This window comes from Caretta caretta, chromosome 2 (genome assembly GCF_965140235.1).
Source record: "Caretta caretta isolate rCarCar2 chromosome 2, rCarCar1.hap1, whole genome shotgun sequence".
Classification (NCBI taxonomy): Eukaryota; Metazoa; Chordata; order Testudines; family Cheloniidae; genus Caretta; species Caretta caretta.
In genome coordinates this window covers 110,675-125,427 of record NC_134207.1, presented here as the reverse complement: position 1 = coordinate 125,427, position 14,753 = coordinate 110,675, and the positions used below count along the sequence as shown (strand labels likewise).

General features: G+C 42.7%; 1 protein-coding gene across 4 annotated transcripts in view; it reads right to left on the bottom strand.

The window, feature by feature from the left end:
- The window catches only part of MAPK15 (mitogen-activated protein kinase 15), a 67,614-nt gene that overhangs the window by 47,204 nt on the left and 5,657 nt on the right, over positions 1–14,753 (bottom strand). For 3 of the 4 annotated variants that reach the window (XM_048841902.2, XM_048841900.2, XM_048841901.2), the window contains exons 2-6: positions 9,066–9,164; positions 7,562–7,591; positions 3,435–3,525; positions 2,686–2,816; positions 2,225–2,388 (exon numbers count right to left, since the gene is read on the bottom strand). In XM_048841902.2, the coding sequence (XP_048697859.2) occupies positions 2,225–2,388; positions 2,686–2,816; positions 3,435–3,525; positions 7,562–7,573 (398 nt within the window). In that variant the 5' untranslated portion in view covers positions 7,574–7,591; positions 9,066–9,164. Of the gene's footprint in view, positions 1–2,224; positions 2,389–2,685; positions 2,817–3,434; positions 3,526–7,561; positions 7,592–9,065; positions 9,165–9,443; positions 9,460–14,753 lie in introns of those variants that run through there. The other variant, XM_075124814.1, reaches the window with a different exon arrangement.

Here is a 14,753-nt window from a genome sequence, read left to right as displayed (position 1 = left end):
TACAACAGGTTATTAAAAAATGTACACAGCATACTAAACTAGGAGAAGCACCAAACACCAGCGGAAAGAACTATGTGCAGAAAATAGCAAAATGAGATTTAATATGGACCAAAGGCAGCTAAAACACACTGAACCTTAGTGGAAATGAGAAACCCTGGAAGCAAAAATAGCTAATTGAGATACTGAAGGGTGAAATCTTATCTATCTATCTTATCTTATCTTAGATAAGATAAGATAAGATATCCTAGATAGATATCTATCTATCTTATCTTATCTATCTAACCCAGGAACTTATCCTTGCAACAAAGCCCGTTGCCAATTGTGCCCACATATCTATTCAGGGGACACCATCACAGGGCCTAATAACATCAGCCACACTATCAGAGGCTCGTTCACCTGCACATCCACCAATGTGATATATGCCATCATGTGCCAGCAATGCCCCTCTGCCATGTACATTGGTCAAACTGGACAGTCTCTACGTAAAAGAATAAATGGACACAAATCAGATGTCAAGAATTATAACATTCATAAACCAGTCGGAGAACACTTCAATCTCTCTGGTCACGCAATCACAGACATGAAGGTCACTATCTTAAAACAAAAAAACTTCAAATCCAGACTCCAGCGAGAAACTGCTGAATTGGAATTCATTTGCAAATTGGATACTATTAATTTAGGCTTAAATAGAGACTGGGAGTGGCTAAGTCATTATGCAAGGTAGCCTGTTTCCTCTTGTTTTTTCCTACCCCCCCCCCAGATGTTCTGGTTTAACTTGGATTTAAACTTGGAGAGTGGTCAGTTTAGATGAGCTATTACCAGCAGGAGAGTGAGTTTGTGTGTGTATGGGGGTGGGGGGGATGTGAGAAAACCTGGATTTATGCAGGAAATAGCCCGACTTGATTATGTAAAGAGTTGTCACTTTGGATGGGCTAGCACCAGCAGGAGAGTGAATTTGTGTGGGGGGGTGGAGGGTGAGAAAACCTGGATTTGTGCTGGAAATGGCCCACCTGATGATCACTTTAGATAAGCTATTACCAGCAGGACAGTGGGGTGGGAGGAGGTATTGTTTCATGATCTCTGTGTGTATATAAAGTCTGCTGCAGTTTCCACAGTATACATCTGATGAAGTGAGCTGTAGCTCACGAAAGCTCATGCTCAAATAAATTGGTTAGTCTCTAAGGTGCTACAAGTACTCCTTTTCTTTTTGCGAATACAGACTAACACGGCTGTTACTCTGAAACTTATCTATCTAGGTTTTTGTACTGAGTCCATCACCATGCGGTGTGATACTTAAATTGAGCAGCGTATTAGATATGAGTTTGCAAAGAAAGGCTGCTATAAATGTTCGACTGTGCAAAAGCATCACATCATGGAACAGGAACTCTAATTACTCTGCCTTCCGTCAGCAGCATAGCAAGTGGAAGAGTAACTGTAACAGCCCTAGTTAAATTGTTATGGCCCATGAATGGGAGTAAAGATCAGCAGCTCCTCTAGGCTCCTCCTCCTTGGGCTAGGTTTGTTTCCTCCTCACTTAAAATTGGCTGAGGCTAGGCTCAAAAGTCTCCTGCCAACAGCCAGTGTCTAGGGGTGAAAAGAAGCTTTCATCCAGCTCTAGCAATCCTATTCCTAGGCCTAGTGAAGGGAACAGATGACATCCTAGGTGGGATTTAAAAAAAAAAAAAAAAAAGTCTTATCAGCTCCAGTGGCTTCTCCTTGACCAAGAGAATTGACAGAGCAAAGCCCCCCCAGAGCCCCTCCACAGGGACTAGGGAAGCAGTTTTTCAAGTGGAGCAGCCAGGAGATAAGGAGAAAAGATTGTCATTGGGGAACACTTAAGGCCAGACTTGAAAAGAAAGGCTGAGGCATTTTCCAGATTTTGAAAAGATTAATTTGGTATATGTGACGAAGAACTGGGTGAAAGTCAAGCGAATGGTGGGGGCTGAGTAGCAGATGAATGCAGGGCTGTCTGGTGTGCAAGAGACCAATGTAGAGAGAGGAGTTCAGGTGTGCATGGTTGTATGTGTAAAGAGAATTGGGGACAAGGGATTGCATGTGTTGGTGTTTGTGGTAAGGGTGGACTATAAGATTTTTACCTCAACTGTTAAGTTTTCTTGACAGTGTTTCAAGGGTGTATAATAAAACCAAAATTGGGTTCCCAAACCATCTCAAAATAGCCCATCTCAGAGACATCAGGCAGATTGTTTCCCAGTCTTTCAATTACCTATGAGAGGAAAGCAGGATCTCAGGGGCTCGGTACCAGCGTGTTGCCACATACTCTGTCAGTGCAGGGCTGCCTTGGTCCTCATGGATCTGACAAAGGGAGCGAGCCAGTCCAAAATCACAAAGCTTAACAAAGCAGTCCGCATCCAGCAGGATATTTGAGGGCTGTAGTTGAACACAAACATTCATAAGAATTTCTTTATTCTCTGTATAGGGCAGAAAGGGAGGAAATAAAAACCCATGTCAGGCTGCACTTCCCCCTGCCAGGGACAGAGTGCTTTTAGGGGCGTTAGGAGGAAACCGAAACAAAAGGTATACATGACCTACTAAAGGTCATGTGATACTATGGTCATTTTCTTTTCTCTTCACTCCCTTCACCCCCCTACATATATCATTTAACTCCAGTCTTGAATGGAGGACAAATCTTTCCATTTAGGTAAGGCCTAGTGAGTGCAAATGTACCTTCTGGTCTCTGTGAATGACATTCCCTGAGTGGATGAATTTGGTTGCCTTCAGGAGTTGGTAGAGGATGTAACACTTGTGGATGTCTTTCAGCAAATTCCCCTTCTTGATCACAGCATGTAAATCTGTCTCTAACATAGAACATTAGAGAATTATTGTTTGGGAGTGAAAGGAACCCAAAGCTAGGGCATCAAGTCTGTTCTCCAAACTCTAAGCTCTCTAGCTCATTTTTAAACAGAAGCTCAGCAAGACAGCCATTGAAAAAGTTGTATCTGCTATAGCCCTATTTCTTGAACTACTGCAGCTCTATTTCCTGAACTTCACTTAGGGCAGGGAAAAATACTTCACTGAAAGCAAAGACTAGACAGTAACTGAAAAATTACAATGGGACTTATTGTTCCACTCACATCCTACATTACATCCACCCATCTATAGTCACTCATTCATTTATCCTCTTAAATTGTTTTACTGTCCCACTCTCCTCATTACCCCAAAATTGCACCTAGACACCCATTCACTTTATCCCTCCCAATCTGCCTGCCATTGTCCCACTTCCAAATCAATTCCTATGCAATTGCTTCCCCACTAACTTCACCACATTCATTGGTTCACTTTTCCATCTAGCTCCACCAACATTCACATTTATCTCATTACATGAATCTTTCTATTTTGCTACTTTCAAGGCAGTGAATGAAATTAATTCTTTAGAGAGAAAGAATGTAAACAGCTGAAGCAGTGGTGGGTCTTACCCATAGATTCGAAAACCAGGTAAATATCCCTGTCATTCTGAGCTCGGATGACATTAAGCAGCTTGATGATATTTGGATGTTCTCCAAATTCCTGCAGGGAAATAAGACCCACTTGTCAGAGTCAAGTGACTGAACCTATTATACGAAAGATTACACTCCAAAATAAAGACCAGGAGGTTATTCCCTTCATTGTGTCTCTACTAAAATACAGACTTTTTTTAGGGAATAAATAAAAAGCCTACCTTGCTCTGTAGTATGAGCTGCCACTTAAGCTACACAACCCTCCCACTTGGCTCTCAGGTTACTCCTCTTCACACTTTAGTACCAAAAAGCATTATACACAAAATAACTGCAAAACCCGAATATCCACATCAATCCACACACTTAGTATTTAAAGCGAAGAACTATTTGATTATAGAAGTGTGATAATAATGGTGAAACATATATAAATGTTAAGCATTACCATCATTATTGTTATCACAAAAACCCTATGTTTAGTGACAGTTAAAGTTGAAGCAGGATACACCACATCCACCAAAAACTTATTTCCATGCATTTAAGGTTAAGTGGAACTTGTGCATTCCTTTCCACCTTCATACTGTCTACAACACTGTTGATAATACAGTACAATGCTCCACAAGGCTTTCACTTCCATGTCAACAGACACCCAAAAGTAATTCACACTCCAACTTCATTAAACTCACACTCTAATGGAAAGCCTTAACAGTAACTTCTTATGCTTTTGTATCAACTACATAAACACATCAGCATGGCTCATTGTCATACTTTCCATGAATTTGTGAAGTTAATTTGCTATAACACTATGGATGTCACTGTTAAAGGTTTGCATTAGTCTCCTTTATTCTGATTATTCAATAAATGGCCCCATTCCTTATTTACTGTTCACAACCCAAACTCTGAAATAAAGACAGAATTAGTAATTTCCTTTTCTATAGCATAGTATAGTCTATAAATTTGTTAGTCTCTAAGGTGCCACAAGTACTCCTTTTCTTTTTGCGAATACAGACTAACACGGCTGCTACTCTGAAACCTTTTCTATAGTGCTCATCATTACAGTTTGAGTGCCTCAGAAACAGTGAATTTATCTGCACAACATCCCTATGAAGTGAGTGATATGATTATTCCTGTTTTACTGATGTTGAACTGAGGCATACCAAGGTTAAGGCCAAAATTTTCAGAAGTGACCACTAATTTTGGGTTCCTCGATGACTGGATGCCTTACTGAAGAGACCCCAGGACCTGATTTTTCAGAGGTGCTAAGTCATTGCAGTACCCATTGCTTTTAACTGCATTTGTGAGTGTGCTGCACTTGTGAAAATTAGGCTGTAGGTGTTTCAAACTGACCACCCAGAATAGCAGTGGTAGTGAAAGTTTTGGTTTAAGTGACTTGCCCACCATTACATAGGACGTCTGAGGCAGAATCAGGGCAGAATTCAGTTTTCATGGTGCACAATCAACTAACTGCCTTAACTACAAGACCATCCTTTCTCTTCCAACAGTCCTCTGACTCATTCATTATACATATTCCAAATTCTGTAATATTAGCACCACCTTTGTGTCTTTTTCTCATCCAGAGAGTCAGCTCTGTATGCTCACTTCAGAATGATGTCAGAAGCTCAATGATGCAGTGGAGCATGCACAGTTCAGATAAAATGTTCAGAAAATTAAGCACAAAACATTCAAGAAGTTCTACTGTACATGTGTGAAAAGCAATTGCTCTTATTATATGGCAAGATCTAAACACATTTTTTCAGGAATAGCAAAAAGCACACCTCTGACCCAACAACTACCCCCTGACCAAATTTCAAGTTCCTGTTTTAAAGTTTTGAAATGCCTGAGCTCTCCAAAAACTGGTCAGAGAAAGTGGCTTATACTGGAAAATCTTCCTATCCTCCCCACCCCCGACTACCAGCTTAGTCTTAAAAATGGCTACATCATTTGTACTGAAAGCTTTTTTAAAAATCCAACCTGAGGCAGAGCCCAAGCATGGAAAACTGCAACCCAAATAGTTTAAATTTAGCAAAGATATAAACAACTGCAAATAAGGGGTTATCAAAGGAAGAATTAAGCAAGCTTAATATAGTGGTCACTACTTGCATCATCTATAATTAGTTTTTCAGATTCATAGATTTTTAAGGCCAGAAGGAATCATCACACTATCTAGTCTGACCGCCTGTATAACATAGGCCATAGAATCTCACCAAGTTACTCCTGTATTGAGTCCCAAACCTTCTGTTTGACTAAAGTATATCTTCAGGAAAGGCATCTAGAATTGATTTGGACTTCACAAGACGGAGAATACACCACTTCCCTTGGGAATTTCTTCCAATGGTTAATCATCCTCACTATTAAATGTGTGTGCCTTATTTCTAATTTGGATTTGTCTGTCTTAACAAGAGCAAATGGCTGGAAGTTATGTCTTTCTCTGCTAGATTAAGGAACCTCTTAATTCATAGAATCATAGACTCTCAGGGTTGGAAGGGACCTCAGGAGGTCATCTAGTCCAACCCCCTGCTCAAAGCAGGACCAATCCCCAATTTTTGCCCCAGATCCCTAAATGGCCCCTTCAAGGATTGAACTCACAACCCTGGGTTTAGCAGGCCAATGCTCAAACCACTGAGCTAACCTTCCCCCCAAACACTGAGCTATCCCTCCTAGTATTTTCTCCCAGTGAAGGTACTTGTACACTGTAATCAAGTTGCCTTTTTATAAACTAAACAGATTGAGCCTCCTAACTCTCTCACTAAGTCATTTTTTGGCTCTTCTCTGCTCCCTCTCAAATTATTACATAACCTTTTTCAAATGTGGACACCAGAACTGGATATAGTATTGCAGTATCAGTCGCAGCAATGCTACATACAAAGATAAAATCATCTGCCTAATAATATCAGTTCTGTTCGATAGTGTCTCTGGAGAAGGTATGCTTCATAAATGATGAAGGCAGTAGCAAGGTGGCTGGCTGGCTGAGTTCCTGTGGAATTGATTTTAATGCTGCTGAGACTTAAATTTATTGTACGATTTATTATGCTAGGGTGCCACGAGAATGATGAAAGGATTAGAAAACTTGCCCTATAGTGGGGTAAGCTAAATCAACTGAGCTCTTTGAGTCTAATACAGAGAAGGCTAAGGGGTGACTTGATTACAGTGTGTAAGCACCTCCCGGGGGAACAAAATATTTAATAGTGGGCTCTTCAATCTGGCAGAGAAAGATATAACATGATCCAGTGGCTGGAAGTTGAAAGTAGACAAATTCAGACTGGAAATAAGGCATACATTTTTGACAGTCACAGTAATTAACCATTGGAACTATTTACCACAGGTTGTGGTGGATGGTCCATCACTGACAATTTTTAAATCAAGTTGAAATGTTTTAGTAAAAAATATGTTCTAGGAATTATTTTGGAGAGGTTCTGTGGCCCGTATAATACAGGAGGTGAGACTAGATGATCACAATGATCCCTTCTGACCTTCGAATCTATGTATAGAATTGCTCCTTACAATACATTTTACAGGAGTCTGTCAAGTTTTGGTTATTTCAGATGATCAGGCTCTCTCCCTCACAGGTGAAGTAAGGAACATCTTTCACCTTCTTCCCTACCCAACCAGGGCCTCTGGTTTTGAGCACCACATGCCCTCCTTCCCCACACAAGGACTTCCAAACCTGACAGCATGACCTCCCTACCAGAGCATCTAATAAAATACACAAGAGCTAAAACCAAGGATTGGCTGTGTGCAGGATATATCATTTAGAAAAGGGAAGAAAGAAGGCAGGGGGAGTGAGACCGATTATAGATCAGAAACAATGACAGGTGCATAGTTAAGAAGATAAAAGAGTAGTGAAGCCACAAACAAGTCAGACGGACACACTCTGGGAGGAACACCACCAGATTAGTTTAAAAATAAATAAATAAAAGGCATGGAAAGACTGCTTGCTACTGCTGAGACTGACAACACGGAAAAGAATGATTGAGATATGACAAGAGGTAGTGGCAGTAGTCACTGCACTGTAACTAAAGGATGAGAAGGAAAGAAGCGAATGCTGGCTGGAAGAGATACAAAGGAGAGCTAAAGGATACATCAGAGGGCAGAAGACAGGTGTTACTTACCTGCAGGAGCATAATTTCCCGGAATGTTCTCTAGAAAGAAACAAAAATATTTACTGTCATAGCAATAAGATAATAGATGGAAGAGGAAGTGACTGCCCAGTACGATGGTTAAACCCCATTTATTAAGGAGCAGAGTACCATGTGTGGGGGTCAGACTAGGGAAAATCTAATTGCTTGGTAACATGAAAATATTTACATGTCTATGGAGGAAGTTTCTTCTCAACATCAGCCAGTCAGTGGTTAGTTACATCATGACACATGAAGTTAGGATAAAAATGTGTAAGAGGTAGCCAAACTAGTGTAAGCTGTAGAGGGTGATATTCTTATTGCCCATATAAATGTCAAATCACTTACTACACTCTTGTCCTTAATATCTTGTGGCAACAAGTTCCAGAGATCTACCCATCTAGGTCAATGTGTGACTCTTTGAAGTACCCCTGAACTCACCATGCAGGTCTTTCAGAATCATAGAATATCAGGGTTGGAAGGGACCTCAGGAGATCATCTAGTCCAACCCCCTGCTCAAAAGCAGGACCAATTCCCAGTTAAATCATCCCAGCCAGGGCTTTGTCACACCTGACCTTAAAAACTTCTAAGGAAGGAGATTCCACCACCTCCCTAGGCAACGCATTCCAGTGTTTCACCACCCTCCTAGTGAAAAAGTTTTTCCTAATATCCAACCTAAACCTCCCCCACGGCAACTTGAGACCATTACTCCTTGTCCTGTCCTCTTCTACCACTGAGAATAGTCTAGAACCATCCTCTCTGGAACCACCTCTCAGGTAGTTGAAAGCAGCTATCAAATCCCCCCTCATTCTTCTCTTCTGCAGACTAAACAATCCCAGTTCCCTCAGCCTTTCCTCATAAGTCATGTGTTCCAGACCCCTAATCATTTTTGTTGCCCTTCGCTGGACTCTTTCCAATTTATCCACATCCTTCTTGTAGTGTGGGGCCCAAAACTGGACACAGTACTCCAGATGAGGCCTCACCAATGTCGAATAGAGGGGGACGATCACGTCCCTCGATCTGCTCGCTATGCCCCTACTTATACATCCCAAAATGCCATTGGCCTCCTTGGCAACAAGGGCACACTGCTGACTCATATCCAGCTTCTCGTCCACTGTCACCCCTAGGTCCTTTTCCGCAGAACTGCTGCCTAGCCATTCGGTCCCTAGTCTGTAGCTGTGCATTGGGTTCTTCCGTCCTAAGTGCAGGACCCTGCACTTATCCTTATTGAACCTCATCAGATTTCTTTTGGCCCAATCCTCCAATTTGTCTAGGTCCCTCTGTATCCTATCCCTGCCCTCCAGCGTATCAACCACTCCTCCCAGTTTAGTATCATCCGCAAATTTGCTGAGAGTGCAATCCACACCATCCTCCAGATCATTTATGAAGATATTGAACAAAACCGGCCCCAGGACCGACCCCTGGGGCACTCTACTTGACACCAGCTGCCAACTAGACATGGAGCCATTGATCACACATTGGTAAAACAGTTCCTTACCTGAGCATCTGTTCTGTTCCTAAAAGCATCAAAGATCTTCTTGACAGCAACTATTTCTCCTGTCCTGCGATCAATTGCTTTCCACACAATTCCATAGGCCTAGGGAAAAAGGATAGATGGATTCACCAGTTATATCACCCACACCAAATTTCCTTTCAGTCCCTAGATTCAGTTAGGACCAGATTAGGGGGGAAATGTTCTTAGTAGAAGGTATTAACAGAAAAAAAAAATCAATCACTAAACATCTAAAGGGTAAAGAAACCAGGATCAATAAGAAGCACTGTTAGGATTGAGGGCTGTAAAAAATAAATCTTGCTAGATTTAAAACATAAATAAATAAATAAAATAGCAATACTTTTGTCACATGAGAACACTCACACTGGATCAAATAGTGGGGTCCTTCTAGTACAGTATCCTGTCTTTGACAGTTGCCAGCATCAGATGCTTAAGAAGAAGGTGCAAGAAACCCCACAGTAGACAGTTACCGAAAATCGTGTCCATAAGAGAAGTTTTTTCCTAACCCCTGTCAGAGATCAGCTTAGACACTGAAGCGTTATACTTTATACCTCTTATAAAAAAAAGTTATCCTATCCAATGTAATTCTGGACAGTCTCATTACCCATATAGTTATTATTTTATTACATTAGCACCTAGTGACCCCAACTGAGAATGGGATGCAATTATACTATATGCTATGTGTACTATATGCTATATATGCTCCTAAGAAGCCTAAATATCTGTGGAACTGGGCCTACGTGTTTACATACTATCAGACAGTCTCTGTCTCAAAGAGCTTACAATATATACATACACAAGACAAACAGTAGGAGAAAGGAAGTATTATCCCCATTTTACATATTATGAACTGAAGCACAGAAATATTAAATGATTTGCCCAGCAAGGTAACAGAGAAAGTTGTGACACAGCTGGGAATTGCTCTCATATCGCCTAAACCTCATTTCAGTACCTTAACCAAAAGACAATCCTTCCCCTAAATATTCAGTCATTTTTAAACTCCCATTAAGCACTTGATCTCAATTATATTTTATGACTATTATATATTAATGTTTTTGAGGGACTCTTAGGACTATGAGTATCTAGAGATATTGGAGTGAATAAAGTTATGCATTGTGAATTTGTCCTATCAATATGTTTGATAGAATTACATTAGCAGCTGATGATGGGCCTACAGAAGATGTTATATATCTTGGATTTTAGTAAAGCATGTGATACAGTTTCTCACAAAATCTTAACAAAAAAAGGAATTCAAATGATCTTAAATAGGTCACTGTCCTGTGGATTGAAAACTGGCTAAGAGATTAAATAAAGGGTACTGATACGGGCAAAATACTGAACTGCAGTAGGCATGAGAAGTGGAATGCACAAAGGGACTCAAGCATTGCAATGCTGAGCGTGAAGGTGCTTAACTTTTAGGTGCCTAGAAAATCCAAAAACAAAACTGAGATCCATAATGCTGAGTTAGGTGCCTAGGCTCTCTATACAGTCATAGAATCATAGGAGTGGAAGGGACTTCAAGAGGTCATCTAGTCCAGTCCCCTGCACTCTTGGCAGGATTAAGTATTATCTAGACCGGGGTGGGCAAACTATGGCCGGCCTGCAGGCTGGATCTGGCCCACAAGCCGTTTTAAGCCAGCCCACGAGCCATACCACGTCTCGTCCCCACTTTGGCTGGGGCGCAGGGTTGGGGGACGCACCACACGGCTCCTGGAAGCCGCGGCATGGCCCCGCTCCAACTCCTACACACTCCAATGGAAGCTTCAGAGGCAGTGCCTGTGGAAGGGGCAGCATGCAAAGCCACCTAGCTGTGCCTCTGTGTAACAGCCAGAGAAGAAACAAGCCACTGCTTCTGTGAGCCACTTGAGGTAAGCGCTGCTCAGAGACTGCACCCCCTGAGCCTCTCCCCAATCCCCAACCCCCTGCCCCAGCTCTGATCCCCCTCCTGCTCTCCAAACCCCTCGATCCCAGCCTGGAGCACCGCCCTGCACCCCTAACTCATCCCCAGCCCCACCCCAGCACCCCTTCACCAATTTTTTGAGCATTCATGGCCTGCCATACAATTTCTGTTCCCTGATGTGGCCCTCAGGCCAAAAAGTTTGCTCACCCGTTATCTAGGCCATCCTTGACAGGTATTTGTCTAATCTGCTCTTAAAAATCTCCAATGTGGAATTTCCATCAACCTCCCTAAGCACTGGAATAAATTGGCTAAACACCCTGACGGTTAGGAAGTTTTTTCTAACATCCAACCTAAATCTCCCTTGCTGCAATTTAAGCCCATTGCTTCTTGTCCTATCATCAGAGGTTAAGAACAACAATTTTTCTCCCACCTCCTTGTAACCTTTTATATACTTGAAAACTGTTATTATGTCCCCTCTCAGTCTTCTTTTTTCGAGACTAAACAAACTCAGTTTTTTCAATCTTCCCCCATAGGTCATGTTTTCTAGCCCTTTAATCGTTTTTGTTGCTCTTCTCTGGATTTTTTTCCAAATTTGTCCACAACTTTCCTGAAATGTGGCGCCCAGAACCGGATACGATACTTCAGTTGAGGCCTAATCAGTACGGCGTAGAGCAGAAGAATTACTTCTTGCATCTTGCTTACAACACTCCTGCTAATACATCCCAGAATGATATTTGCTTTTTTTGCAACAGTGTTACATTGTTGACTCATATTTAGGTGTGGTCCACTATGACCCCAATATCCCTTCCACAGTACTCCTTCCTAGGCAGTCATTTCCCATTTTGTATGTGTGCAACAGATTGTTCCTTCCTATGTGGAGTACTTTGCATTTGTCCTTACTGAATTTCATCCTATTTACTTCAGACCATTTCTCCAGTTTGTCCAGATCATTTTGAATTATAATGCTAACCTCCAAAGCACTGGCAACTCCTCCCAGCTTGCTATCATCCACAAACTTTATAAGCATACAGTCTATGCCATTATCTAAATCACTGATGAAGATATGGAACAGAATTGGACCCAGAACTGATCCCTGCTGGATTCCACTCTTTATGCCCTTCCAGCGTGACTGTGAACCACTGATAACTATTCTCTGGGAATGGTTTTCCGACTAGCTATGCACCCACCTTATAATAGCTCCCTACTATAGTAGTGGATTTCCCTAGTTTGTTTAAGAGACGGTCATGCGAGACAGTATCAAAAGCCTTACTAAAGTCAAGATATACCACATCTACCACTCCCCTCACCCATCCATGAAGTTTGTTACCCCCTCAAAGAAAGCTGTCAGGTTGGTTTGACATGATTTGTTCTTGACAAATCCATGATGACAGTTACTTAGCAAAATATCCTCTAGATGTTTGCAAATTGATTGCTTAATTATTTGCTCCATTATCTTTCCAGGCACAGAAGTTAAGATGACTGGTCTGTTCTTATTTCCCTTGTTATAGATGGGCACTATATTTGCCCTTTTCCAGTCTTCTGGAATCTCTCCCGTCTTCCATGACTTTTCAAAGATAGTATCAGAGGGGTAGCTGTGTTAGTCAGGATCTGTAAAAGCGGCAAAGAGCCCTGTGGCACCTTATAGACTAACAGACATATTGGAGCATAAGCTTTCGTGGGTGAATACCCACTTCATCGGATGCATGTAGTGGAAATTTCCAGAGGCAGGTATAAATATGCAAGCAAGAATCAGGCTAGGGATAATGAGGTTAGTTCAATCAGGGAGGATGAGGCCCTCTTCCAGCAGCTGAGATGTGAACACCAAGGGAGGAGAAACTGCTTTTGTAGTTGACTAGCCATTCACAGTCTTTGTTTAATCCTGAGCTGATGGTGTCAAATTTGCAAATGAATTGAAGCATATTTATACCTGCCTCTGGAAATTTCCACTACATGCATGTGATGAAGTGGGTATTCACCCACCAAAGCTTATGCTCCAATATGTCTGTTAGTCTATAAGGTGCCACAGGACACTCTGCCGCTTTTTCAAAGATAATTGCTAATGGCTCAGATGTCTCCTCAGTCAGCTCCTTGAGTATTCTAGGATGTATTTCATCAAGCCCTGGTGACTTGAAGAGATCTAACTTGTCCAAGTAATATTTAACTTGTTCTTTTTCCCTATTTTAGCCTCTTCTGATCCTACCTCATTTTCACTGGCATTCACTATGTTAGACATCCAATCACTATCAAGGTTCTTGGTGAAAACCAAAACAAAGAAGCTATTAAGCACCTCTGCGATTTCCACATTTTCTGTATACAATGAATGGGTATGTCTACACTGCAATAAGACACCCATGGCTGGCCTGCGTTAGCTGACTTGGGATCTGGGGGCTATAAAATTGCAGTGCGGACATCCAGGCTTGGAGCCTGGGCTCTGGGATCCTCCACCCTCACGAGGTCCCAGAGCCCAGGCTCCAGCCCAAGCCCAAACATCTACACTGAAAATTTACAGCCCCACTGCCTGAGCCCCAGGAACCCAAGTCAGCTGACATGGGCCAGTGGTGGGTGTTTTATTGCAATGTAGACATACTCTTAGATTGAGATCCTCAAAAGCCAAGCCACTAGGCAGGGAGCTGTCTAAGCTAGCTAATGGGAAATGCCAACAAGAGGTGGGTGTGCTAAGCCCGGTCCCCCTTTTGAAGACAGGCAACTTAAAAGTCTGGGCTGTAGAGAGGTGCCTAGCTCTGCTTCAAAAAATCCATGAACAAGCATCTTCCACCTGGCTTAGGTGCCTAAGAAATTCTTTGAATGAATTCATGCCAAACAAAATGACCAGAGGAGGTGGCAGTGGTACCCATGTTATAACTTGTAGCCCACTAGTTAGAGCACTTACCTGGGATGTGGAAGACTCAGGTTCAACTCCCCATGGCTGTCCGGGGGCAGTTGAACAGGGGTCTCCCACATCTCAAGAGCATTCACAAACCACTGAGCTACAAGATATTCTGATGCGGATCTCCCTAAGTCTCTCCTGTTGAAGCTGTCTCATTGGGGATCAATAATGAAAGAATGGTTTAAGCAGGAGGACTGGACCTGGGCTTTCCCACCTCACCAAAATCCTAATAATTGCATTACAGAGTCATTCCCACACACTCATTCTCTCTCACCCAATGGCTATTTTAGTATCTATCCACAGTGGAATAGCTTCAACAGGACAGATTGAGGGAGCTCCAAATAAGAATATCCCATAGCACAGTAGTTAGAGCACCCATCTGAGAGGTGGAAGACCCCTGGCCAAATCTTAATCCCATCGCTGGCAAACGAGGGAATTGTATCTGGATCTCCCATATACAAAGTGAGTGACCTAAGCACTGGGCTACAAGTTACAAGGTTGGAAGCAGCTTCTCCTCTTTGATTCTGAATGGGACCAAATCCAACAGGCATCTATAAGCAGTGATGAGCTGCCAAAATCTTAACAACCAGTTCCCTCCTCACCCCACGAGGGGGTCGTGGCCCACCCCCACCCCCCGGGACTCCTGCCCCATCCATCCCCCTCCCCCGTCCCCTGACTGCCCCCAGAACCGGGCAGCAGGATCTCATGGGCCACCGTAGTGCGTGCCCACCCTGCCCCTAAGAGCCAGAGGGACCTGCCAGGGAGCAAGGTAGGGAGTCCTGGCGTTGCTTACCTGGGGCGGCTCCCAGGAAGCACCTAGCAGGTCCCTCTGGCTCCCAGGGGAGGGGTAGCATAGCGGGGGGGGGGAAGCAGGGGGAGAGGCCGC